This window comes from Camarhynchus parvulus, chromosome 1, assembly GCF_901933205.1.
Source record: "Camarhynchus parvulus chromosome 1, STF_HiC, whole genome shotgun sequence".
In the NCBI taxonomy this organism is placed as follows: domain Eukaryota; kingdom Metazoa; phylum Chordata; class Aves; order Passeriformes; family Thraupidae; genus Camarhynchus; species Camarhynchus parvulus.
The window spans coordinates 86,374,441-86,402,377 of record NC_044571.1 but is presented as its reverse complement, the minus strand read 5'-3'; the positions used below and the strand labels follow the sequence as shown (position 1 = coordinate 86,402,377).

The window sequence follows — 27,937 nt, the reverse complement described above, 5'->3', positions numbered from 1 at the left end:
GGGAGTGGAAGACAGGGAGACATGATCTAGATGTAAAAATCTGGAGGGAGAGTGTGAGCATGGGATATTTATTAGATCTGACTGCAATGAGCAATTATATGTTTGAGCTGAAGGATAAAATTGGGCAACAAACATTACATTTTCAGTATGCAAAGGAAGAGAGTGCAGTGGGAAATGAGTATTTCATGTTTTAATAGGCAGGTTTGACCTAACAGGAAGATAAGATTTCAAAAGTATGATAAAAATGCGCTTTATTTTTTTTTCCCAGGACCTTGCTTCTTCCCAGGAAACTATGTTCAGCAGAACAGAATAACATATTTAGCCAGACCTGAGGAGATTTTTATGAGTTCCATGTGAGATGCTGAAGCCTTAACTTAATTGGCCTTACATTCCTCAGGAAGATATACACCCTGTCTTCACATCCACTCAGTCTGCTCTCCTTTTCAACCTTGTTACCATAAGTATTGATTTCTCTTGCTTTAGTCCAGCCTGATGCTCATGTAAATCAAGTCAGTTGCTATAATGTGGGCTGTGTCAGGAATGCAAAATTCACAGCCTTTCTTGCTTTCCTCCTTTTCCTCCTGCTGCCAGTGATGTTTTAATTTTGACATTCTGCATGGAGATCAGAAATGTATCCAAACCCATTTAATGTCCCACAAATTCCTGGTCTGTGGAACTTAAGAAAGTGGCTTTTTATAATATCAGTATCATGCATACCCTGCATGGCAAGCCCTATGGAGTACTAAAAATCAAATTTTTTAGTGCACTTTGAGAGAAAAAAAAAAATATTTTGGGGAGAGGAATATCCTCCGTTGGCCTGATGATTAATTTTCACCGGGAAAAAAAAGCAAACCCGCACGCAGCCATTAGCAAATCTCCTGGTGGAATGGATCCTGTCGAAACACATCCTAGCCCTCGGCTGGATGTTAGCCCTCGGCACCTGAGCAGTTTGCACTTAAATTCCTGCTGGGGCCCTGCGGCAGCAGGAATGTTGTCCCCCGGCTCCATCCCCGGTGCCGGGGTGCGCGGAGCGGAGCGGGGACCCGCGGCCCGGGAACCCCCGGGATGGGCGAGGGCTGCCGGCGCCGCTGCTGCCCCGGGAAGGAGGAGCAGCATCCATGTTTCTTCCCCCAGCCCTCCCGATGCTGCTCTGCTAGAGTGTTAGTGTTTGCAGGAACCACCAGGGCTCCAGGCGTGATGAAGGAGGGGATGAGCAGAGGTGCTGGAAAACGGGGAGGGTCGCTGCTGGTGGCTCCTGCCATGATCCATCCTGGACTGGTTTGGACAAACTCTGTCCAGACTTGGAGGGCCTGGCAGGGTGAGATGGAGGATGTGGGTCCAGGCACTCACAGGTCTGGACTGCAAGCTGCCCCTTTCCTCACCCCGTTCCCTGTTGGGCCTGATGCAGTCACTCCGTGATGTTCTCACCCAAACCCTTACTCTTAAGCCAGAGGGGCAAAGGCAGTGCTGTCACTGGCCTGGGGAAAGGTGAGGGGCTGTCCAGCAGCCATGAGCAGTGGGTGCCATCTCTGGATGTGGGGGGACTGAACACCATGTGCATTGCAGGAGTGGCCAGGGGTTATCAGCTGTAGCTGAGGGACGAGGCAGAGTGCTGCAGGCAGGACAAGTGTGTTCTTCTCCTCATCCTCCCCCAGCCAGCAGTCATGGCATGTGGGCTATCATCAACATGCCTGTTGTGCAACACTGAAAAAAAGCCAATGCCCAATGTAAAAGGGAAGTTTATTGGTGGAAAGATATACATGATTATGCTACAGAGCTGGAGAGATGTGCTGTGAAAGGAAACAGAGCCAGACACTAGCTCAATCAATCTCACGGAGTCCCACTGTGATTCCTAAGTCCCACTGTGATGCAATGGCTTTTTCCAGGACTTCATGACAGAAGAAAATAGGGTTCTTGACCACTTCAACATTTATGATGCTCCTGCAGGTGAAAATCCAAAAGAAAATAACCTCAGTGAGAACCAAGAGTTGCAAGTTACAAAACACAAGCCTTTTTTCGAGATACAGTGTAGTCAGTTCTTTCTGTGTGAAACAGACAAAAGCTGGACCAAGGTCTTGCAGCAAGCTGTGCCTGGACTCCTGAGAAACTGCTCATGAGACAGCAGCCAGCAGAACTGCTGTGCTGAGCAGGATGCAGACCTGACCTCCTCTACAGCCCGGCAGCATCATACCTCTGACTAGTTAATACACTGCCTCCATGATTCATGTCACCTCGTGTTCTCCTCAGATAATGTATTTACTGTCCCAGAAAATGTTTCTGTTAGTCCATGTGGAAAACCTTGCTTGGGTCTGGGAAGCATAGGCTCCAGAGGGAAGACGTTAGAGGATGGCCATAGGTAAATGGTTCCTTAGTACATATCTGTGCTTTTGAGGAAGCTTTGAAAGTATTTCCTGGCTTTTCCATTATTCTGCACTTTGGCTTTCATTCTAGATGCTGAGCTCTTCCCATGAACAGCACCATGGTCCCCACTTGGATTCCACTGGTGTCATGGGACAGGACCTGGCCACTGTCTCTGCTCTCTGAGAAGCCTTAAGGAGACTTCATTTATTTTGAGAATGGCTCCTGTTCTACTCATTCTGCTTTTGCTGCTTTATAGTTCACTTTCTTATCTGCCTGTTTGGTTATTTTCTGGCTTTCGCTTACCTTTTTGTATCCACAGTCCGTTTCTGCAACAACCTCGTTGCAAGGTGATGAGTATTGAGCAACAGCATACTCTTCTGGAGAAGAAGAATAGAAACATTCTTGTTACCCTGGAGAACTCTTCTTGTGCCTTTCCCTGGAGGTGGACATAACCTATGCATGCTTAAACTGGAGATCCTTGAAATATCCTTTATTCTGGTGCATGTATTTTCATAACTTTCTAGTCATGCATATTGATCACCTTGGGCATGAGACCAAGGTGAATAAAGTGAAATGAGTCTCTCCCCTGGCACTAGATTCAGGTGCTGATGGAGTCCAGAGGAGTGCTGTTTGCAGCAGGGCTGGTTCTGGGTGTCCCTTAAGGCACACTGTTTCTGCTGCCCCTGTCCCCACACTTCACACTGGTTAAAATCAAAGCCATACCTGTTTCATAGTAGTCATAGATCTGCACGGGTGCTGGCTTGGGGTGGGTCACTGCAAAGTCCTGCTCAACCGAGAAAGTGATTTCTTTCCTTTTCTTCTGTGACAGCTGTGATGGAAGGTCAGAGATCACATCAGTCTTTTTATTTGTACAGCACCATCCAGAGCAGACAAGGGTGGTGGCTGACAGGTTGCATATTCCAAATCCCACTGATGCCACACCCACAGATATGGGACAGCCATTATCCAAACATGTTTGGAGAGTCCAAAGTGAAACTGAACTCAAAAGTTAATAGATTTTTCTGTGCTGCTTGTATCACCTGATTCTGTAATTATGGCATATCCTATTGCCAGAGATGGGAAAATTGCCCAAAGGGGCTGAGTTTAATTTTCCAGGATGTCCCAACGGTCAGGATGATAAAGTCTGGTATTCCAGTTCCTCCCATTTCAGACATGGACATTATGTGCCACCAAGAAACTGTTTACAGAGTCCATCACTCAGGTATTGGCTTCTGTTAGTTCTACAGTGCCCTGAGCAAATTATTTACTAAGTGAATTCTGTTTCAGGGATTAGATTACAAGTAAAATTTTGCAATGATCTAGTGTAAGAGAAGCAAAGAAAATCTTTCCAGAGGAGAATGAAAGCAGTGTTTCCTGTCCTGTTGGAAAGACTGATGTTTATAAGAAGCCTACCAAAGAGGCATAGACACAAAGGAACCACTTTTCTGATGTTTATCTGCTTTTTACTGAAATAAGAAATAATTTTGTTTAATTTCAATGTGTTTTTTATTTTAATGAACTTTTTTGATTTTTTAGTTGCTGGCAGGACAGCTGTCAGTTTGAAGCTGTTTGGAAGATTGGGAAGTTACACGCAGTTTGGGAAGTAAGCAGCTTAGTGATAACAGTAGAAGACTGTTGAGGAAGAGAACATGATAAATGCACCACATAGGGGATATCCATATTGTGGTTATACCTATTACATGCTGTTTCCATCCTTTGTGAAAATCAAATACACAGTGACCAGAACTTACATTTTGCAGATAAAGCAGGACGTGATTTTTCTTATTTTCTACTTGCATCACTGTTTGACTGTCAATGAGCTTTGAAACAAGAAAATGGAGATAAATATATTTGTAAAACATTGCAAAACAAGTGCTGCCTCAGACCCTACTGCTGCATGTCTATGGTATTCATTCTTCTCCTAGTCAAGTCTCAAGGGCTGGTAATTGACTTTTAGAGTCCAAATATGGCTGAATAGGTTAAAAGGATGGACAAAACCCCACCACTTGACTTAGTTAGGGGTATGAGCTCTTTCCAAACACACAGGTCACTGCAATTCACTTAGGGAATTCTGCCTGACTCTGGTGTGATGTGCATTTCAGAGCTAGTCTGAGAGGTTTCCCACCCTTTCCCTACCTGGGCAGTTCCCAGTTGTAGCTGCCAGCTGCTCAGGCTTGAGCTGAAACCCTTCCTAATTTTAAATATAGGAGGGTCAGTGTGTTCGAAGCTCCCTGGAGGGCATTCCCTCCGCCCAGGAATGAACAGTGCAGCCATGGAAACCTCACAGCATCTGTGGCTGAATGGTTCTTAACCATGCCTCTGGTAATTTAGCCTTGCTCCTCTAAGTTTACCTTATCCAGGGATGACTTAACAGGAACAAAGCCAGAGAGCATCTTCACATCAATGATGAGCATGTTGGAGCTGCTGCGTTTCCCCGTGTAGCTGAAACAACAGAGGGCCCTGTCAGGGTCTTTGGGGACACTGTATCTAACAGGCTGATACCATCAGCATATTGATCAGCCTGTGGTTCTTGACTTCATCAGCTGCAGTGAAAACACACAGCAATGTTCTCTGTGTGCCTTGTCATCTGTGCAGATGGTTTGCTGGTGGCACATACCTGCTTACGAGGACAATGTCAAATTTTGCTGGTCTGTCCTGTGGGCAGGAAGCATTTGATGTCTGTACTGAAAGCAGAAATCCAGAGGACCCCTCTGGAAGGTGAATGTTGTATCTCAGTGCTGTCTGTAAGAGGAAAAAAACCCTTTTGTTCAAGAACACCAAAGTTTTTGTTTGCATTCCAAAAAAACAGACTTAGTGAAGTTTTCTGGCAATGTTGCACTTGGTTTTATGCAGAAGATGCTTGTTTTTATCAATGATGAACACATAAGACTTCTGCTCTTTAACAATGATGGTGCTTGTACCCAGAGTCACCTCCCAGAAAGAAGCTAGATGTTGATCAGAAAGGACTCTTTTTCCATGCCAACTCCCCAGGACTCAGAGATGTGGGATGGGAAAAAGAGTGTTTAAATGGTTTAGGGAAATCAAGCAATTGGGAAAAATAAAGAGGAGTCTGCTAGAAAATCATCAAAACAATGACTATCTTGTATGCAAAATGTGAGACACAATGAAGAAGAAAGCAGACATTTACTTGCATAAATACACATCCACTGCCATTCATTGTCAGGCTGTATTTCCCAGGGACCTCTGGAAGGGGAGTCTGTTGCACCAGGAGCCTGTTCTCATTGTTGACAAAAAATACCTTCTCAAAAGGCTTTTTGGAAGTGATCTTGACTCCGTTTTGTGAAGCAGAGCTGTAGGTGGCCTCACCATAAGCAGCGAGTGCTTGAAGGGCAATGACTGTGTCCTGAAGAAAAAGAAATAATAAAAGACAATTGGCTACACAGCGTGACCAGTGCAGAGGAGATCAAAGTCACTGTTGCAATACCCATCACACTTGCTTCTTCCTGAATTTGTGTATAGTTCCAGGGTTCCCATACAAAAGGAGCCATTTCATTCTCTCATGTATGCTTTAGGGTAGGAGAATCTCTGTCCTGACACAAGGGTCTTAGAACATAAAATCTGAGAAGCAGAGTGCACTTCTAGAGTTTTTCATAGTGGTGAAGCCTGTGTTTTCTGGGGAGCTACACAGAACTCATGGGTCATCTGGCAGATGGGACTTTGTGTTTTCTAGGCTCATCCCCTACACAAATATCTATTTATTGCTAGTCAAATTACTCTTGTAGGGTTTTAACCTTTCTGTGGTTAAGAAGGGGGGGGGGAGAAAGTATTTTAGTGTCCTAATATAAAAGTTTGGTTTCTCTCAGACAGCAATTAGAAAAGAGAAACAGGACTAGGTAGTCAGAGCCCTGCTGGAGCCCTAAAACAGCGCCCCGATTCCTAGGACTAGCTGTGGAGTGGGAAGTGGTTTTGGGACCTGGGTAGAAGAGAAACCTCCATAGGGATTCTGCTGCCTGATGATCCACTGCGCAATCCCTGAGGCCTTGGTGAGATCCTCTTTATTCCGGTTGGGTTTGTAGAGCAATGCCAACAACACGTAACTGGTGATCTCAACATCAGCTGAAGGGGCATGGTCAAGGAAGGAGGGAGATTCGTCTGATGGAGACCTCTCCTCCTGTTCCCAGTGCTGTGAGCCATCTGAATAAACAAGGAGAGGAACCACAACTGATTACAGGTGCCACTGCTCTGTACTCTGCCTTGGAGTCTCACTGCATCTGGGCCTCTTCCTCAGAAGGACTCCCTGCACATCAGTGAGAACATTGCAGATTAATTCCACAGATCATTCATGTGATTTGGCTCATGTGCCCACTCTCAATAACATCAAGGTTAGACCATCAGTAAGATCTGTTCCCTCTTCCCATTTCCCAAATTCCCCAAGTGACTGAAACTCACCAACTTCCTTTGCTGATTTCTGTAATTCTTCAAGGAATGATTCACATTTTTCTGCCTTGCCAGCTAAGCAGAAAGCATAGGCCATGAGTGCCTGGGTGTAAACTTCACTGATATTCTTCTCAGATGCAGTTTCCAGACAAAAAAAGGCATTTCGGATTACAGGGTACTTAAAAACAAAAAAGCATATGGGTTTAATTCAGGACAGTAGTCTTCACCTGCTCAAAAAATTATTTTCTTTAAACTTGTTCCTCATCCTTCACTATCACAGCAATGAGAATGGGACTTCAGCTTGTATAATGACTTCAGGAGAGAGAATACAGAATTATTCAGATTTTGCAGGGAACATCAAACAAATCAAGTAGCTTTTAATGGCGTACTTGACAAGGTTGGGCTATAGATTCCACAGATAATTCCTTCTGCTTACCTCCATGATAATTATTTGCTATGAATTTCTACAGTCAAGAGTTTGTTGTCTTGAACAAATCTAACTTAGTGGTTTCTATCCTCACTGACTTTGGTGTAACTTTAATTCTGTGATGTTGTACTAGGTTTACACACACAAAAATATTTACAGTTTGACTCCATGTCTCCAGAAAGGATATGAAAAAGTGGAGGCTAACTAATGTATTGAAGTCTAACATCTCCTCTCTAGTCGCCTTTGTACTGCCAAATTTTGAAAAGGACAGATCAGCTTTTGCTCTGATGGACATTTGTTTTTCCAACATACCTTTCAGTTCCATTTGTAGATTTTATAGATTTACTTGCAACAACTTACATTCTTGACTGGGCTCTCTTTGAGGCTAGGCCAAGGTGTGTGGGTTACTACCTCTCATGTGTAGGTTTCTACCTCTCAAGTCTTTTTATTGAAAATTAAAGGGTGTCATGAAATGTTTTGTGTCTCGCAAATAGAAGATGTAATCCCACAGAGGTTTGTACAGTTTCTGCTCAAAGACTGGTGGTTTAAGAGATGTAAAGATAGGGGTTTTCTCTATCACAGCAACCATTGCAGATACAGAGCATGGTCACCTGCTCTGGGAGTTCTCTCCCTCTCTTTCTTTCTCTCACTACCTAGACAATTTAGCAGATGCTGGACCCAAGGCAACAGCTGGGGACCAGTTCCATCTGAGTATCAGGTAAGTCTCCTTACCGAACTGGAGTGCCCAGCTTCCAGCATGGCAATGGTGGTGTAGGCAGAAAGCGACAGCTCATCATCTACTCCTCCCTGGAAAAAACATGGAGAGAGGAATAATCTGTAAATGCCACAGATGAGAGCCTTTGAATATCAATTGCCATGTCCCAGCTGAGAGAGTATGGACAGTTCTGGAGGCAGCCTGAAGGGAAAGAGAGCAGTCACATAGCTCTTGAATAGCTCACAAATCCAGAAAAGCTCTTTGCTATTAAATCCAAAAACATCACTCCTTCAAGCTTACACTCCTGTAATCCTATCTCAGGTGCACATGACATGTAAAGCAGGTGTATGGAAGGTGACTGAGTTGAAAATACTCATTATAAGATGTGGAGAATTAGCCCTTGGGAGAAGACAGACATTTGGAGTGAAATACAGTTTTTGGCAGTTATAGGAGAACATATTCTTAATGAAAAAGTATAAATTTGACCAAGTAGTAATTCTCTGCTACCTTCAAGGCATTGTTGAAGAGTGTGCCAACACTCCTGAAACATCCATCTAGCTTCTGTTTGCTGGACAGCCACAGCAGGGTTTGAGACTGGACACGGTCATCAATGTAGATGAAGCGACCAGCTTGTGCAAATGATCTGTACACAAAGGCAGTGAGCCTGCAAGGGAAAGATGGAGCTGTGAGATGAGCACTGGAAGAAACAGAAGAAATCAGCCCTCCTGTTCGTGCTGCTGAAGAGCATGAAGAGTTACAGCCAGTGTGTTGGTGCCTTGCTTTCTCTTTGTGTGCTCCTCAGAGAGAGAATAGTTAAAGGAGTGGTAGCTAGATGGGACGGGGAGGATATTCACACACTCTGTGGCTGGTCCTGTCTACAGAGCACCACAGTGCAATGGCTTTCATTGGAGACAACAGGAGTGTGAATCAGAAAGTCATCTGGGTCTTTAGGGATCAACTTCTTTTCATGCACCCGCCCTGGCAGAGGATGGAGAGACATTTCCTCCTGTACTTCCCAGCGCCCAGTCCTAGACAGTAAAGTTGCCTCCCTGCAGCTATGGTGGAGGCTATGCCTGCACCATAATTGAATGTAAATTCATAATAATTGAATGTAAATTAATCTCTGAGCCAATTCTGCTCCCAGTCACTCACCAGGTGTTCCCTTCCCTATCTCTGGTGCCAAAGATGCTGTAGGACCCATCAGGACGTTTGTATGACAGCTGCTTCTGGTAGCCTGCAAGAACATGGAAAAGGAAGAGCTCTTGGATGTAAAAACAAAACCCTATTTTGTTTGCTGACATGTTTGTCTGGGAAAGAATGGAAAGGCAATGTATATTTAACAGGCAGAAGGGGAGCTCTGAGGGATCCTATGAATGGAGGTATGGAACATCTTGTCTGGCAGAAACACTGATAGAACAGGCAGGGCTCTATCAGCTCAGTGCTCCAACTAAGCATACAGGATCAGGATACATGCTGTGCCTGAGTGGGAAAAGAGAAGGGGATTGGAAGACAAAACCTCAAAGGAAAAACATGGCAGCTGAATGTCAGCAAAAAGGCGTTAGATGAGAAGATAAAGTAAAAAATGTCTTGTTCAAGGCAAATCCTCGGGTCTGCGGGCTGTGCTACAACTGTGATGCCATCTGCCAGGGCAGACATGCTGCTGCTGCTGCTGCTTCTGCTCACTGGCCCTCAGCAGGAATTTCAGCACACGTTGTAAGGGAACAACGAAGCTCTCACCGCTCACTAAGTAACCGGTGGCCTTGGATCTGAGCTCCCTGCTCAGCTGCCCTGTCTTGTTCAGATAGTCCAGGACGTAGATGTTGGGGGCAAAGAGGGCCATGTTCTGCTCCCCACAGCCAAAGGGCATCTGGAGGAGCTGCTGCAGGTTCTGCATGGCAGTGCCCATGATGTCACCTGGGGAAGAGGAGATGAGAGAGAGGGATCAGCACAACTCGTGGTCACTCAAATTACCGGTAATTTCCATTCCACAGGCAAAGTCATAAAAGCCTAGCAGGGGTTGGGAGCCTTACAAACAGAACTTTGTTCTGTTTTGCAGCCAAAAAAGAATCCTTTCCCTGCCTCTCCTTGCACAGTCTAAATTGCCCTTACCAGAAACACTCCTTGTTTTGGTGCCACTTTAAGCAGATGCTTCTTGCTGGAAATGAAGAGAACTTACAGGAAACTTCTGCTTCCAGAGGATGGAAGGGAATAGCCAGAGCTATTTATTGCAAGCATTTATTACAAAATTACCAGCTAATGCTGCAAAGGGGCGTTGATAATGCAGATGTATCACAGACCACCTCTTAGCTGTTATTTCTAGGAAAGGTAGCACAGATCCAGCAAGGGATTTCTGGAAAGAGCTTCTAAAAGTCACTAAGCAAGGATTTTATGGCTAGTGAGTCGTGTAACCAAATCCATATTCTGAAAAGACTGAATAGATTCTACTGGCATCTCTGATTTGTAGGTGAGTGTGTAGAAAAACGCCATACTGGTATAAATCTGGCTGAGGTCATAAGTCAGAACTGTGCTGCTGCTTCAGAGAAAGACTTTCAAATGCACTAAATTTAAACAGAATAGTGAAGAGTGATGCAACTGTTATTTAAACTTCATCTTACTTATACAGAGCATCGCTGGACAAGATGAGAATCAGTCTCTTTTCTCAAAAGTTTCCCACACAAGGAGTGGAAACTCACATTTTGAATCCTGAAAGAGCTTTCATGTTGCATTTTTTATATTTTCTTTTTTTAATGTTTTATTAATTATATATTTACCAACAACAGAAAAGGACGCTCTGGCTGATCCTTCCAAAACATTTGTAGGTAACTCTAGAGATATATCTTGAATTACTACATCATCTGTGGAGAAAAATATTTGTCATTTGTAGAAGAATACTAATTATAACAGTGAAATGTTCCTGGTACAAATTGCACAGTACAAAATTGCACGCAAGTGACAGCAATAAAGTGAAACTCACAGCATTCACAAAGAACACGAAGAGAGAAGGGGACACAGAAAAATCAAAATTGTGAAAAAAAATCAAGTGGTGTGGTCACTGTCATTGCTCAATAGAAAACAGTGAAACAGGGTAAGGTTGGTGCTCACAGGTTGTATTAGCTGCGACCTTTGGGAATTCATTCAATGACACTATTGGTAGAGCTGGTTAATGAGGGTCAGAACAGATTTTTTGCCTCTTTTAGGCCAGTCAGGAAACCTTAGGAGCTGTTTGCCATCAGCACTGAGATGGTGTGGAAAGGAACATTACATTACCTCTCCCATTCCCACCAGAGGTGGAAAGCTGTAAGATGCAGGTATCCATGGAATAGACAACAGCGCTCAACATGAGTGAATGAAACACAGGACATAATTTGCACAGAAAGGTCATCTCCCTTTGAGAGCTTCATACCAGCCTTTCTGCAGCATCTGAGCACATCTGGGCAAGGCACAGATGCTGCCTCAGTGATATGCACCAGACCACACAAGAATTTGGTAGCAGGGAACATGCTTTTCACTCATATTACAATCATACTAGCTGTCATATGGACAACTCTGGGAAAAAGGAAAGGGAAAGCATCAACAAACACTGCAGGAAAGAGTGCAGAGTCCAAACTTCCTTTCAGTTCTTCTCACAACAGTGGTATATAAGACCCTTACCTTCTGTACAAACTAAGGAGTTTTGAGTCTTTTCCCTTCTGATTCCTTCAGGCTGCAAGGAGATGGAAAGAAAAGACACTTGCAGTGGATGAGACAAAAGCATGCAGAAGAAATTCAGTGTCAACATGCCACCCCTTTCCCCAACCTCCTATGTCACCAAACAAGTGGATTGAAGCAACAGTTTACAAGTTCATGGATGATGTGGCTGCCCCTGAAAGGGAGATCACATCAGATGGAGCCCCTCATTTCCAGTTTCTCCTCTGCATGAGGGAGACATGCCAACACTCACTGATCCTCATGGAAGAGGACATCCGATGGGAGTGGACTTGGTCTTAGATTGAGCAGCCAGACCCTGTCCCAGACAAATGAAGGTGGAGCAATACCAGGAGTTCTTTAGAGAACCTGAAAAACTTTTCCTTGCTTTTGGTACTTCCGCTGTGTTTTAGTTTCCTCAGGAAAAGGAATGCAGGACAAACAGAAAGAGATGCCAGAAGTACCTCAACCAGCAGTGTTCTGATTTGGGTGTCCCTGTAGGCAATACTGATGTTCCTGGGAGATTTGTCTCCACAAGCTTCATCATCCTTGGTCTCTGCAGTAATGCTGAACACCACATTACCTTAAATAGCAGTAAAAAAAAAAAAAAGGAAAGAAATGGACCTCTGCCATGCAGGATGATAGACAAAGTAAGACATTTCATCTGATTAATAAGATGAAGTAGTTCAACATAATGCATGGTCAGTCACTCTAGGTGAGACATACGGGAAGAGAACTGGTCTCTAAAAATGGCAATGATAAAGACACTGAAGCTGTGGAGAAGCTTTTTAACCCAGAGATCTGGAAAGAACAGTGGTAGGCCAAGTTCTCTGGGTTGGAAAAGGATTAAGTTTTTTCAGGTAAGATATAAATTAGTATCAATCTTGGAACATAAAAACAAGTAGATTCAAAACACTTACCAATTTTTTGGGGGAAAATATTCCAGACATAGGTCTTTCTTTGCTTGGCACATACACATTCATCATCCTCTGGGGAGAAGAGTTTGGCTTGATAATCAAGGGAATCTGACAGTGAGACATTAATCTGAGAACAGAAAGAGTAGTGCAATGGGATGAAGGTTTTGTACCATATTGCAAATTGTGCTTTAATGTTAGAGGGGGTGAGGCACTCTCTGCTTACATCTGGAGTTAAGTGTAGGGCAGATTTAAGGCCTTGGATGATGACGATGTTTGATTAATCATCTATCAGATGTAACCAGAGCAGTTTTCCTTCTTGCTTCTCTCAACAGTCTCACTGTTAACACAGGATGTTAAGCATCCTATGCACACCTGATTCTTAAGGAAAAGGCCCCAGTGAAACCATTGATGGCTTGCATATCTGTGGATGGTGAATGATACTCTGCAAAGCACTTGCCTCCTTTCTCTATGGATCTTGATACAGTTGCTCTACAGATCTGGCCTAGTACAGCTCACAAGATCTCCCTTTGCTCTGTACTGTTTGTTCTGAGAGGACAAATCCAGTCAGGATATTTGTTGTCAGCTAGAACCAGCAGTACCTCAATCAAGAGCAGGTCCAGCCACCTGCACCAATCATTTTGCTGCAGCTTCTTTGGAGATGGGATAAGGTCTAGGAATGTGGGAGAAGTACACACCTTAATGCAGTGGTCCAGGTAGTTGAAGACAGTGGCTCTAAGCAGGAAATCTTCTCCTCGTACGATGGAGTATGGCAAGGTCAAGTCAACAAAGAAAGGCTGCAAGGCTGTCAGGGTGGCAGGCGCAGACATGCCAAATCCAGCCAACCCATCCACACAGAAAGCACTGGCTTTCCATTTGGTGATGGTGTCAGGGATGGTGTATGAGATGCTGGCTTTTCCAGTAGAGCTGGTGGGAATGGAGAAAGGATGAAAGCTTTAGAAAGGGTAAATTTCAGATAACTTGCTTCTCAGTATATGCAAAAAGTTTTGAGAACCGGAACTTCCCCTCTTCTGTCTGCAGAAATCCCACATACAATCCCTGGAATTTATCACTAAAATTTGAGAAAATTTTAACCATTTAAATGTTCCTCTGCCCATCATATCCTTGAGTTTGGAAAGACAACTCAGAATTCTTGTTCTACAAATCTGTATTTTAAATAAACATGTCCTTCTGAGGAAGGGAATATGACTCATGATACACACATTGTGGCAACAGGTGTCTTTAGGGACATCTTTGAAATTAGATCATGGAAAAGAGATGGGCGGATGGGCAGCTGATGACTGAAAAAATAGGTCTTCTGGGCCAAAAAGAAAGAAGAGTTGGCAAGGGATTGCCACCTTGCAGGACATCAGAGAACATATTTAGTAATTCCTAAAGCAAGGCAAAGATATGAAACAAGCAGTACTCACTTAATTGGAACTATATCCCAAATCCAAGCTTCAGGAAAGAATTCTCGAATAGTCTCAAGGATGAGTGCCCTCTCTCGTTCCTCCCTAGCAGCTTCAGCTGGTAAGAGTTAATGAGAATTTAGTAAAGCCTGGTTCATATAATGGAGATGCCCAGAAAGGACAGGTTTGAATGTGCATGGGCCAGTATGAGGGACAATAAGTGTTTTACCATTACCTTCTGACTGAGAATATATAATATTCATATATACACATATGCCACACCAATATTATTAAATGTTGCTAATATATCCCTCAGTTAGGTATAACCTGGTGTCAAAGGAAAAAATTGCTTGAAGTGTTTTGGCCTCTCATGAGCATGAGACCTAGGGCTAGAACTCAGAACACTTGAGTCTTAGCTCTGATTACTGTTCACATTTTCTCATAGTCTTTTCCAGCTAGCTCTGGTCGGAAGGGAATCAATGCCAACAGTGCTAGTTTTGTGTGACACTGCCAATTGCCAACAATTCCCAGCATGAAACTGGAGATGAATCAGAAGGGTAGACCTGAAAGACTCTTTTGGGCATTGGCCATTAGCTATCTCATTCAATGCCAGGCCAATATTTAATATCAAAACCAAAGTGGTTAATGAGTACTGTCCATGTGTGTATAACAAGAATACCTCTTCCTTTAAGGAGAAAGGTAAAATCTCTTTCCTGTCCTCTGTGTTACCTGATGATTTGACATGGTGTGCAGAAGCCACGTGCCCTGCATTCACTACGTATGGTTGACGTCTTACAGTCTCACCAGTGCACACAACTGGCTGTCGAACCTTCGAGTTGGTAAAAAATTTAATTCCCATATCCTGTAAAAAAACACATTTTAGTGTTAGCCGTAACCACATTGTAGCTGAGATTTGTTCCATTCTTCCCTCTTTCCCATTACTGTGTTTCCAGCGCAGAGGTGCCCAGAGACATGTATGCAGAGTCTGTTGGGAGCTTTGTGTGTGCTGGAAAATCACAGCAGGCACCAGAATCAATTGAGAATAGAGGTCTAAGAGGAGAGTTTGTCATGTATGAGTTTTACTAATATAAAGATATTCTGTTTGCAGAATCTAACACTACATAAGCAGAAACTCACTAAAGCATATTTGAGTAATGTACAGGACATTTACCCTGAGGAATTGATACACATCTGGGCCTAATCCAGACATTACAGGTGTGTAATACAAGCCTTTGTGAAAGATGTGGTCAGATGAGACACAGGGCTCTTTGGAGTCGTCTTCTAGATTGAACCCATGGAAGATGTAGCCTTGAAAGTCTTGTAGGGGATGCCGGTTGTATACCTGTGAGGTGTAAGGAGACAGGAACTGTGAGTATGTAAACATCAACTTTACTAGCACCATCAAATACTGCAAATTGCCAAAACTGAGATGACAGCCTGTTTGAAACCATGCCCTATTTCCTGGACTGAGAAATGGCTGAATGGCTGGGATCAGAGGGCTGTGATCAATGGCACAAAGTCTAGCTGGAGGCCAGCAACCAGTGATGTACCACGGGGTACTCCAGTACTGGGTCTAATCTTGCTCAACATCTTCCTTGATGATCTGGATGTTGCAGCAAGGGTCTACCCTCAGCAAGTTTGCTGATGGCATAGAACTGGGAGTTGTGGCAGATATGCTGGAGGGTTGTGCTGCCAGAGACCAGTCACGGGTTAAACTAAATACCAGATGAAAGAGGATTTACAGTACACAGGAAACAAAATCTGTTTATTGCCTACTAAAGATGGCTTATGACCAGTACATGCCAGAAGCTGTAAAGCTCTAACTCAGTCTAATGATCTCAAGTGGAGACAGACTGTAATGGAGGAGGAAGAAGCAGTGGAAGGAGACAAGGCATTTGGCAGCTTACCATTTCCATGGACAGCTCTGTCTCCGGCTTCAGGAGCAGCACACTCTGATCCACTGCCCTCACAGCACAGAAGGAGTGGGCAGCAGCTTCAATGACCAAACTGACATTGGAAGCTGGGTGCAGCTGCTTTTCAGAGAATTCCAAGTGGACCTGAAATTCATCAAACAGATGCTGGCATGACTGCCCCATGCTGCTGGGGCTGCTCTGACTGTGTGTGTGAGTGGAGGGCAAGAAGGACAGTGGAAGGATTTTCTGTTAAAGCACAGAAGATGTGCCTGGAGGAGAATGTCTGGTCTCCACTGTAGCTGTTGGCCAGGTCTCTGTTATAACATTGACTTAGGCAATAAGCAGATTTAGATTCTTGTGATAGTTTAAATGAAGCCTATCTCAAGTGATTTATAACAAAGTGTGATTCTTCTGCTGTCATTATCAAACCAAATGGAACCTTATTATGACTTGACTACATACACTAATCCCTACAGTGAGCAAATCATATTTTTGCTACGTCCCTGGCCAATGTTAGCAAATGTATAAAAGAGATTTTGAGTCTATTTGGAACAAAATCTGTTTCACATTTGTTTTAGATAAGAGGAAAAAAATAGGAGGGGCAACTAGAAACATTTTGTTTCATTTCACTTGGTTTGTCCTGTTCTACAGTTTCATGCATTTTAGCTTTTGGGAGCTAAAGATTAGAAAAATATTACTGATGAAATCTGAGTTTATAATGATGAATGAAAATGTACCATAAAAAAAAAAAAGAAGAAATACTTAAACCCCAGACTACTATTTTGGCTTTCTTTTCTGTGTGTATTTAGTTCTGCTAAACCTAAATTGCATTTTTCAACAAAAAAGAGTAAAAAATCAGATTGAATGATGAAGTGGGATAAGTCTAAAGTGTGTTCACTCTGTTGAAGAATAGAAAGTCTAAAAACGGAATCAAACACAAGTAGAGTTTAAGCGAGGCAAGAACAATTTGGGATTTATGTGGGTATCCTGAAAAGTTTCTAATGTTAAAGGAAGATATGTCTTCTGACAATAAGGCGAGGAGGTAGTGGTAGAGGAAAGATATAAGGCCAAAGAGAAAAGAGAGAAATAAAAGGACTAATGTAGAGAGAAGGGGAAGGAAACAAGAAACAAAACTGGAAATCTCTTGTGAATGTATACACAAAGAATTTGTATTTATCTGACAGCAGGTAAGGCTTGCTATATCTTAGCACCTCTCACCTTGTGTTTGAAACACTTCTCAACTGGCAATTGAACACTGTCTGCCACCAGCTCCTTGTCAGGGTGTAAGGTGTACACCAGCAACCGAAGGACTGGAGCCATTTTCTCACTGACCACAAGGGGAATGGTGAAAGTGCCGTTTTGGCCTGTTAGAAGAAATAAAGGCATCGATAAGGAAGGAATATCAAAGATTTACTGTAATAGTAGCCAAACTCAACAGGTCTGTAACTTTACCAGTCAGTGGAGCAATCTGAATATGATAAACTGAACAATTTTCCAGGAGGTGACAGGCCTGGATTTAATCCAGATGGTCTCAGATTTATTGCAGATTTGAACACGTGGCCATATTCAGATAGGACCCTAAAGCAGACACTCTGCATTCCCTATGTCACCCTTTGGGAAGATCTTTAGAGAACACTATTTGACTAATATAAAATTCAGTAATTGCTGGACTAAACCTGACTTTATAGTGATCTTAGTGTAGTGCTACTGTCCGCACACAAGCATGGGTGGAGAGAGATGTAGCCCTTCCTGTTGCTGCCATATTCAACCATCTGGGTGTTTGGTTGTTTCTTTGTTTGTTTTAATGCAAAAATATGGATTGGCAACTTAACTTACCAGCTTGGATATTAACTTTAATTTCCCCTGTAAGGACAATCTTGCCTTTTGCCATGCCCTGTGCAGAGAATATCACAACATGTATGAGTTGGCAGAAGTTGGAGGGAGAAAGCAGCAATCAGGTTCATTATGCATGGACAGGACAATCTACAGTGAGATGATCTCAAATGCTTAAACATAAGCCTTAGGGCATGCTGAATATTCCCACTGCTGCTGCTGGGGACCTTGTTGCTGGTCACAAAGCAGAAGCAAAAGGAAGGGAAAAGAGGGACAGAGAATACCATGAAGATGACTCACTGCTGTAATTTCCTGTGGACGGATTGCCAGAGAGCTGCCCAGTAAAGGCCTTTCTGCAAACCAGCCCACAACCTCATACTCACCACATAGTAGAAGTCCGTGGTGTTGATTCTCTTGTATCCTTCTGTGTTTAAGACATAGTGCACAGTGATCATCCTCTTCTGCCCACATTTCAGATCTTTCCACACGGGCTCAATCCTCACAAAACTGCCAGTCCAAGAGTAGAAGCGCTGGACGGAGAGAGAAGCTTCTGGGTAGTAAGGCTCTATCCAGCCTTCATAGTGGCAGTGGTCACTGGTTTTATAAACTGCCTGAGCAGGAGCGGGAGTGGGGAAGAAAAGGAAAACAAACATATATCACTAGGGAAATTGTCATGACACTCTGGCATCAGAATGATTAGTTCACATAGTGCATATAGATAAGAACTGCATCTAAATCAAAACTGGTAAGGAAAGAGCAGCCCTACAGCAAGCCACTGCATTGCAACAACTCAGATGTTTTCCTCACTCCTCTTATAGCAGTTTTTGAGAGCTCTACGCAAAGAAGAAAGATGAAGAAAGCATATTTTTATTACTAGAATTAAAGCCTAATCCCATCTTTTCTTGGATTCGGTTTGAGAGCAGCCATCTCTCCCTTTGTCTCTATTCAGCCTTGTTTTGTACTCACTTTCAGACTGATCTCGGGATCAAGCATTTCAGATGTGTCAATACTAAACTCAGCAGCACCATTATGATCCGTGGTAAAGTTGTCTGTATTCCTGTTATTGACAAATAGCTGAATAACCTCATTGGAAATTGGAGAGTTGTCTTTGTCAACCAGCTTGATCTGTAAAAGGGAATGTGAAATATGTTGAATGTTTTTCTGTATGTAGATACTGATATTTTGCACTACTTTGCTCTCCAAACAGCAGAATTACTTTTTCATCTTCCTTCAAAGCAATACTTGATGACCGAAATTTCTGTCTTTGCTTTCTGGCAACTATCTGAGCTACCTTATGAGGTTTGGAGCCGGAGCTTCCTCAGCATCTGCCCCACTATTGATAATGTCCTCTTCTGGAGCAAGAACTTTAATGAATCATCTCTTTCCTGATCAGTCCCTTCTGACTATATATTTCCAGTTTAAAAATATATTTTCATTTCTCCCTCCCTTTTTTTCCTTCCTTAGTCTTGAGAGTCTGCTGCTGCTATTCGCAGCGTCTGAAAACCTTTTATCCACATCTTTGCTTTAAATATTTTTCTGATTCTGTCTACACCGTCTCTGCTGTTTATGTATTAAACAAATAACAGATCACATTAAATAAATTCTATGTTGCTAGAAATGAGCATTCATTTTGATTTTTTTAAAGAAAAAGAACAGAGTGGGAATGTAAACCAAATAAGAAAGTTATATAGACTTTACAGAGCGGAAAAACCCCACCCTCGAAAGACAATCTCGTCTCCTTTCAGTGTTACTGGTCCTCCTTATTTTTTCCTCATTGGCAAAAAATGAACCAAAGGAGAGAGATTTACCCCTCCTCTTTAAACAACTGACAGAGTTATGTGGGTATTGTCATGAAACAAAATAATGAAAAACCTTTCTGAGACAGAAACTCTTATTATTTCCTTGATTTTTTGTGTGCTCTAAATTCCTTTCCCTCTTTATTCCCTCATCCACCAGCGTTTCTATTAATCTCTGGCTGGCATGTGATGGTCAGCTCTGAAGGGAGAGGCAGTGATTTATAGCAAGCTTAAAATGCAAGTTAGAGAAATGCTAGCTAATGAATTGTCCTGATTTCAAGTGTTTCTGGCAGAATCAAACTCAGAATAAACTAATAGTCTTCAGCATTCAGAATTACCAGCAGGGCATTGTACGTAAGGAAAGAAGACTGGGGAGAACAACCCACCCCAAACAGTCCCCTAGATGTTGCCATCATTGTTGTTATGTGATTTCCTGTCAGTCATCTTCAACACAAGCCCTCCAAGCTCTTGCTTACCTGTCCAAAGTAAGGAATTCCTCTTCTATAGTGGCGATCCATGTTCTCAAAGTGTATGGTGCTCATTACCCGAGTTATGGAAATAACCTGAGCAGCTGTAAATTGCAGGCCTGGAAGACATGCCCAGAGTCAAGAGAAGATACAGTTTGTCCTGCACAGAACATCACCAGAGTTTGCCTGGAGATGGTCACTGTGCTTGTAAAAACAACCTTCCTCAGGGAGACATTCTTGTACTCAGCAAGCAGAGGCTATCCCCTACTCTCCTTCTTCACCACACCACTTTTGCTGTTTCTGCCTGCCTGGAGGGGATTACCTGTTCCTTTCTCTGTCACAGTGGCTTTCACATCAAGGTTCCTCATGTAACCAGTGCGATGTAACTCAAAGATGTTGGAGCTGAAGACGTGGGAGAGGCAGCCATCTGTCTCCAGCTGGACAGGGAAGAAAACAAATCCGCTTGTCAAGGATCATAGCTTGCAACGGGTGTTGACAATACACAGGATCCTTCTTTAGTGAGTGAAGCCTTTTCTCAGTACTTTCAACATGATTTATACATGTTTATGGGAAACTGAGTCATGATGAAGAAGCATGTCAATTCTTCAGGCCTGCAGGAGGCCAAGAAGAGAAATGAGGTGCCCCGAGCTCCTAGTCAGTCATACAGCAAAGAGATGAGTAGGGTGAAGAGAAACACCAAAGAGAGAAAGCAAAGTGTGGTGAGCAAAGGGAGAGAAACAAGAACACAGAAGAGAGGACAAGCATGAAGAGGAATAATAATTATGTGTCATACATTTTTGGTAAATGATTGACAAACTGGGCTTTTCTTGCACCTCCCGTATGAATCAAAATCCCTGCACACACTGAGCTTGACTTTCCCTTCAATAGGCTGGCCATAGGTGTACCTAGGGGAAGAAGAAATATGATCTGATGAGGTCTATGAGCTAATGCTTGAAAAACAATCTTAAGCTAATGTGTGCAGGAATAGATTCAGGACAGCAGTGATTCACAGGTTTTTCCTAACTCTCCTGCTTTAACAAAATAGAAAATATAACTCAGAAATCAAAATTAATTCTTTTTCGCATCTAAATCTATGAAACAAAGCTACACTTTGAATGCAAATCAAATACCTTTATAAGCATAATGAACAGATGTGGGCTAGTGACCAAATTAAGACAGTTGTCTCCAATCTTTAGCTTAAACTGGAGTTCCAGGCTCACTGAAATCAAAGCAAAACTCCTCATATCTGCTAGAGGATTGGGATTTCAAATCTGGATTCCAAATTACAAGATCTTTCTGAAGCAAGGTCTTTCTGAAGGACGAAGCTTGGAGGTGGAGTTAGACAGCTGGAACCATAATATCCCTGCTAGAATTTAATGCTGCTCTGCTTTATGAAGGTGTCCCTCTGAAGTGGCATGTTGGGAGTGGACACATCCTACTTTACCAGGGAACCTCTCAAAAGATTTACCTACCTTGTACAGCGCCATGTGGAACCGAATACTTATACAATAAAATGACATGAGTGCACAAATAAATGAAAGCTCCAAAGACCAAGTCAACCCTCACCAACCTCTTCTGGGGCCCTACATATTTTGGCTTCTTCTCTAAGCCCTGGCTCTTTACCCAGTCCTTGGGAATTTCTTCCACTTCAGCACATTTCCTAACAACTCTGCACTTGGTACTTACAACCCACAGACTTTCACTGTGAACTCCGAGTCCAGGACTGTGAGGCTTTCTGGTGCCGTGACTGTGACATCAAACTTTGGCAACACTAGGATAAAGAGCAAAAATAAAAAACCCAATACTGGCATATTGTAAATTTGCAGACCCTTATAAGATGAAAGCAAAAAGGATATATCTTACTGTTGGTAATAGAGGGAATGGGATCTTAGAACCCGGGTGGCAAAATGATTAAGAACTGGCCTGATCTGCAAAGGCTTACTGAAGCATTTCTGCAACAATTAGAAGAGAAGACAGGACTTCTGAAATGAATCCTGTGATGTCTAGATGCCTTGCAGAGTTTTGGCAAAGAAAGTTCTTGGACATAGCTGGGAAAAATTTAGTTTGTCTCACTGAAAATTGCAATCAATGTGCTGATTTCTTGTGCAGATTATTTTGCTGGCTAAGTGGGTGAAAAATTGTAAATTTTTTAGTCTCCCCAGTTCTTAATGTCAATTAATTGAAGCTGCATTTGCCAGGAAGCTGTTTGAAGTTTTAGCAGTCAAAAGGTTGCTTGATACGGGCTCATCTCTAATAATGTTTCCTACACTGAATTAAAAAAAAAAAAAAGGTGGCATTTACCATATTCCTCCACATGGAATGAGTGATTTGTTCTATCTCCTGACTTCTTTGCTACAATAATTTTGTAGTTCCCCAGGACAGGCTCTTCAGTGAGTGGGAATTCTAGCTGAACAATGTTCATCTCCGACTTCACATTTTGCCACTGCAAGATCCTGTTGCCCCTTGGATCCTGAAGAAAAAAAGAATACAGATTCAGAGGTTTTTTGTCTTGGAAATCTTTTGCTTCTAACACACAAAAGCAGCAATAAGGAAGAAAACAGAGCAGGTTGCTTTAATGCACTGGAGAAGCTGCTTAATACACATGCATCGCGTTAAATTGCGCCTTTGTACTCTGATTATTTATGTTATTATTAATGTCGTTACACTCTCATCTATTGTTCCCAATTTAGGCATTCTCTGCCAGCCTACTTATTAGTCTCAATCATCAGGGAAAGTTGCACAATACTGCTCTTTCCTGCTCTTTAGTATATGTTGCTCTAGATTTGTGTCAAGAGGGGAGAGAAAGAAAATCTTCTTTGTGCTTTCCCTTCAGCCAAGTTTATCCCACACAAATCTTGGCCTTTAGCAACCCCAGCTTTTTTTTCAGCTGCCAGAAGAAGGAAGGAAAACTTTCTTCTGCATTCACTGGGGTGGCATTTTCCTCTCAGTATATGTTATGCTAGCTAGATTAAAGAAAACTCATTCACACCATTTCCTTGGCTCTTTACAACCATGGCTGGAAGAAAAACATGTGGAGGGCTCAAAAGATGTATGTTCTCACTGCTAAGAAAATAAAGTCCCCTGACTTTACAGTGTAACATGAAAACTTTTAAGTATGCTGTCTAGACATGAATAGCAATTCTTTTAAAAATCACCAGAAAATGCCACGAAAGTACTGACATAGTTAGTAGTTGTATTCACAACCTATATTTGTTCATAGTTTTAAGCAGCACTAGAGTTTCAAAAATATATATCCCAAAATAAGTTGAGCAAACTGGGGGAAGGGGAGAAGAATCAAAGGCAGAGACAAGAACACTACAAATTTTGACTGCCAGAATGATTATAGGTGTGCTTTCCATGTCAACCTCACAAAGCATCCTTGTTTTGTGTTAAGGAGTTTCTGTTAATTTCTGCTGTTGTACTGAGCAGCGAGATTTGTCTGTGTATGGACACATTCAATATAGCAAATTCATATAAGGACATGTGCCCAGAGTAATGCAGTACAAAGACAAAAATTTCTTACCTGAATTGCAATCAAGGGGTACTGAAAGAGGAAAAAACAGAATGGAAGAAGATATTAGGTGGCTGATCAAACACAAATTGTTTTTCCTCAGGATTGTGAGAAGTATATAACCAATATTCAGTATAATACCATTCATCAGAGGTCCTCATCTCTTATTTTAATCAGTTTAACAGCAATTTCACTTCAATAAGAAGCTTGCATAAAGGAGAGAGATGAAATGAGAATGTTAGGACAGTTTCTGATCATACTGGTTTTAGTGCAATCTCAGAGTGTATGAGTGAGCAGAGTTACAGAAGTGCACACAAAACATGATTTGGGCTTCTTATTAGCACCAGCTCTTTTGCTACCACTGTGCTGTCTTCTGCATTACAAGTGCAGGAAAGGAGGCCAGTGAAGACCCTTTCATTAATTTCCTTAAGACTATGAGCATGAAGAGGGACTGCTGACAGTGAAAATAATACATCTGAGGACATAAATAATTGTGGCAGCAATTTCACTTTCATTTCCCCCATTTCTAAAATAGGCAAAGTGCCAGGTGGATGATTTACTGATGCCTGCAAGCAGCATTTGCTGAACTGTAAGAGCAGGAGACTGAACCGTGGCCTTTCTGGTCAGAGCTACGATAATGTCTGTGGCAACAAAGTGGAGAGGGTTTGAGCCTCTTTCCCAGTGATAACAGAAGGTATTGTGTCAGGAATTCAAACTGCTGCACACTTGCCTTCTTCCCTGTGACTCTAATGAAAGTCTGGATCACAAAATGTGCTTAGGAAATCAGGTTAATTCTTTGGCATTTAGTCTCTGCAACATCCCATTTTATCCACAGCAATCCTCTATGTAAAATTTGAGAAGAAGTCGTCTCCCAGCAATTTTAAATACAGGGGAGTATTACTGGTCACTCACCTTCTCCTGAACAGGTTTAAAATTTAAATCCAGGGCAACAACACGAAACCTCACTGGAAAAGCAAGAAACAGGGTGTTAGCATTGACCCTAGTTTGTTTGGCTGAGCATGATGTTTTGCATTCATTAGTACTCCCAGTTTCACAGATCTTCCAACAGTCCTGCTTGCACAGGATGCACATAATAAAATGCATCTGAAGGTAGAAGAGCCCTACACGACTTTGATTAAAGGTCTTTTCCCTAGCATCAAGTTCTTGTACTCTTTCATAAAAGTTTCCTTTAATGTTAGTAATGAAAAGTTTACATTCATGAAAGTTTAACCTCACAGAAAGGAATTACTGAACAAGTATGAGCTGCATTACCTTTTCATAGTTCGATTTTTTCTGCTGCTTGCCCCAGCTCAAAACCAAGCCTTTTGACCAATAAACAACCCATATTGCACACCTTTGTGGCATGAAATTCCAACTGGTAAGCTTTTCTTCATTCTATGCATCTATGTAGATAGAACTGATCTGAATTAAACCAAGACTAATCTAGTCTAATGGCTGAATTATGTGACTAATCTCTAGGAAGAAGTCTTCTTCTCTGGTTTCCTATTGTGTGTGCTAGAAACCTTAAAGCCTAGAAATTAATTGAGGAATGGATCTAGAAAAATGCAGCTCTGCTTAATGGCCATGTGTGAAGCATGGATAGGGGGATAGCATAAGTGCAGGAATGCAACTCTGCAAGAAAATAAAATAATGAAAATGTAGAGTCCAAACACAGCAGAGGCCAGAAGGTAATTAGCATGATTTTGTCTTCAACAACTTTTAGTTAATTTTAAAGTAACAGATTCACTGCCATTGTTTAGGCTATTTTGATGCTGACCAGCACCACAGAGGGAAGTATTGTTTTATGCCAGGTATTGATCTAATCACCTCTACCCACTATCCTGGCCTGTCATCAGTAATGAAAGAGCAGCAGTGACAGCTTCTGTCACCTGGGAGGAAGGGACAAATGAAATAATAGAGATGATGGGATGACAGTCTCCTGACATCCTGAAGATGACTCCCTAAGCTCCATAGCAAATAACTGTAATAGTTTTAACGGGAACTTTGAAGAAACTGCCTAGAATGTAGCTCAGCCTGAAAAACACCAGAGAAATTCTGTCTGAAGAAATTGCCTCTGAAGGCCCATGTTATATACGGAGTGGACATTCACCAGTCTGTCCTGGTTTGTAGATGGGTTTGTCTGTCTGCACGAAGACGATGCTGTCTGTGTTCCAGATCATCACTGACCGCCGCTCCTCTAGGCGGATGGTGCTGCCCTTGGCAGAGAAGGAAATGAAAGCCAGGGGTGCAGAGTGGGCAGGAGGAATCTGTGAAGAAAGAAGAAACATGGGGATGTTGTTAGTCTTGAAGTAATTTGCTCCAGAACCTGTTGAACAGCAATACCTGTGGCCTGGGCTCCTACAACGAGACACAATCTCACTTCAACCAACTTTATTACCTTTGTTGAGCTTTTTCTTATTACTTATGCCTACAAAAAATGCTTCCTTTTCTGTTGCTTTGTTACTCTCCTATGCTTCCTTTTTCCTTTAACAAGTCTTATTTCTTTCCCTGTTTGTTCCTTTCAGTCCTCTCAGCTTGAATTTTCTTATCCTGGTTTACATTTTTTTCCCATGGGGACATAAATTAAAATTAACTTACCTTGAACTTGAAGCATTGTAGACCACTGCTGGCTGTCATGGTTTTCTTAAAAATGGTGATATTAACAGAGCTGTATTCTAGGATTACTCTGACAGATACTGTCTCATTGAGGTTATGGAACTGCAGGCAACCCTGACCTGGAGAGTCATTTTGGAGGACAGCAGGCACCATCAGGACATACTGCCTGTGAAATCCCAACATCAAAGTGATGAAATTCATATGTAAAGGAGAAACAGCCTCAACAGGATAAAGCAAACACATAACACCGTTATTATTAAGTACCCACCAATTCCTTTGATTAAATAGAACACACTGCCAGTGCTCCTCGCTCTGTCCTGCAGCTCTGAACTAGCCCAGTCCGGCTATTGCCCCCAGCTCTTGCCTTTTTGCTCTTTATCTGAGCCCAGGGCCCACCTGGTTTTAGCAAAGCACCCTGCTGTCACTGCTGCTATTGCCTTTTCTGGGCACACATCAACTTCCATAGAAGCTCTGCAACTGGTGGAATGTCTGATCATATTAAATGAGAAAGATTCACTTGCCATCCCCATTCTGCTTTAGCTCTCCAGATATAAAAGATGAGCCCTGGCAATATTTAAGTTTCAGAGAAAATCACTAACACCGACTAGCACTGTCTTTAAAGCCTTTTCACAAATACTAATAGTAGTAAGAGGGTAGTTCTTACGGCTCAGGTTCCTTTGCAGCATCTGCATGCCAGAGAAGAACAGCCAAAAGAAACTTCAGCCACATTTTTCTCACTGGGAGACAGAAGAAAGAGATAAGTTCTCTTCCCATGAAACAAAACCTTGCCTACTAGTTTAACAACTCTGGAGCATTCCTCACCCAGAGCTCCAGAGGAAAGGAGTTTGCTGTTCAACTCCTCCCTGGCTCCTTCCTTTGATGTTAGTGCCTTTATAACTGCAGCAAGGGGTGGAGATCCCAGTCTATCCTGCTCCTTGCAAGAACCTCCCCAACAGTACTGCAACCAAAATCAACCCACCGTCTCCAGACTGCAACATCTCACTGCACTTCTCTGAATGTCTGCACAAAATACCTGCAGTGGTCTTGTTTTCAAGGAAAGGGGCTTTGGGTTTTACACTGAGACTTGTCACAGGACTGAAAAGCACAAAGTGACCTAAACCCAAGTCTGTCATACCAGATTAACATTTGAGGGTTTTCCCCATTGTTCTTGGAATTTACCAACTGGATCTACTGTCTGGTTGAAGTAGACCAATTTTCTGTATATTTGTCACCAGATTCTGACTAAAATAATACATTGACCTCTCTTTTCCCTTGCTTCATAGGTGTTAGGAAAATTGATGAAATGGAAAAATAGAGAAGCTAGGAACAGAAAGAGATCTAAAATGTCTTAATTACTTCTACCTTAGCCATTGAGCACTTGACAGTGTTGTTGAAGTTTGATTCATTTCAGCTCAGAATTAGCCAGTCACTGGGTGTATGGGAATTTGTTAGTTTTCCAGGTTTCCAGTTTTCACACCTGCGTGGAAGCTAATAGAGTTTTTTATTAGGCAGAAGGAAGTTCTTTTGTTCTTTTGTACTCTGAAGAGAAAACAAAGCACTCAGGTGGGCTGCTCCCTACAAGAAAAACAATGCTGGAAAGCAGTTATTTGATAGCTGTAAATAATTTTTTCCATTAATGTTGGCAGTGGGTCGATCTGGCATGAGGTTATGAAGTCAGCTCTCTCCACAGTAGCCTGCTGTGCTTTGCATTTGAGGCTAGAACAGTGGTCATAACGCACCAGCATTTTGGCTCTTGCTGAAGGGTGCTTGCAGAGTGTCAGGGCTTTCTACCTCCCCCACCTCCCAGCCAAAAGCCAGGAGGCTTGGGGGGGGCTAGGGACTGTGAGGGGCCACAGCCAGGACAGATGAGCCAAACAGGCCAAAGGGATGTCC

At 42.5% G+C, this 27,937-nt stretch overlaps 1 protein-coding gene across 1 annotated transcript; it reads right to left on the bottom strand.

Moving 5' to 3' along the window:
• Positions 1 to 2,592: 2,592 nt before the first annotated feature.
• Positions 2,593 to 26,818, bottom strand: LOC115903124 (ovostatin-like). Its single transcript, XM_030947373.1, has 35 exons — positions 26,709 to 26,818; positions 26,027 to 26,210; positions 25,539 to 25,695; positions 24,341 to 24,393; positions 23,441 to 23,461; positions 22,219 to 22,387; positions 21,604 to 21,688; positions 20,711 to 20,822; positions 20,240 to 20,354; positions 19,927 to 20,036; positions 18,621 to 18,779; positions 18,038 to 18,265; positions 17,658 to 17,715; positions 17,040 to 17,185; positions 15,816 to 15,965; positions 15,080 to 15,250; positions 14,638 to 14,770; positions 13,930 to 14,026; positions 13,198 to 13,426; positions 12,506 to 12,629; positions 12,050 to 12,168; positions 11,553 to 11,604; positions 10,673 to 10,756; positions 9,639 to 9,815; positions 9,054 to 9,135; positions 8,409 to 8,565; positions 7,919 to 7,993; positions 6,772 to 6,937; positions 6,296 to 6,516; positions 5,510 to 5,725; positions 4,979 to 5,103; positions 4,713 to 4,803; positions 4,113 to 4,181; positions 3,085 to 3,190; positions 2,593 to 2,738 (listed from the first exon to the last, which is right to left on the bottom strand). Exons 1-35 carry the CDS (start codon positions 26,816 to 26,818, stop codon positions 2,593 to 2,595), a joined length of 4,497 nt encoding a protein of 1,498 aa, XP_030803233.1.
• Positions 26,819 to 27,937: the final 1,119 nt, after the last annotated feature.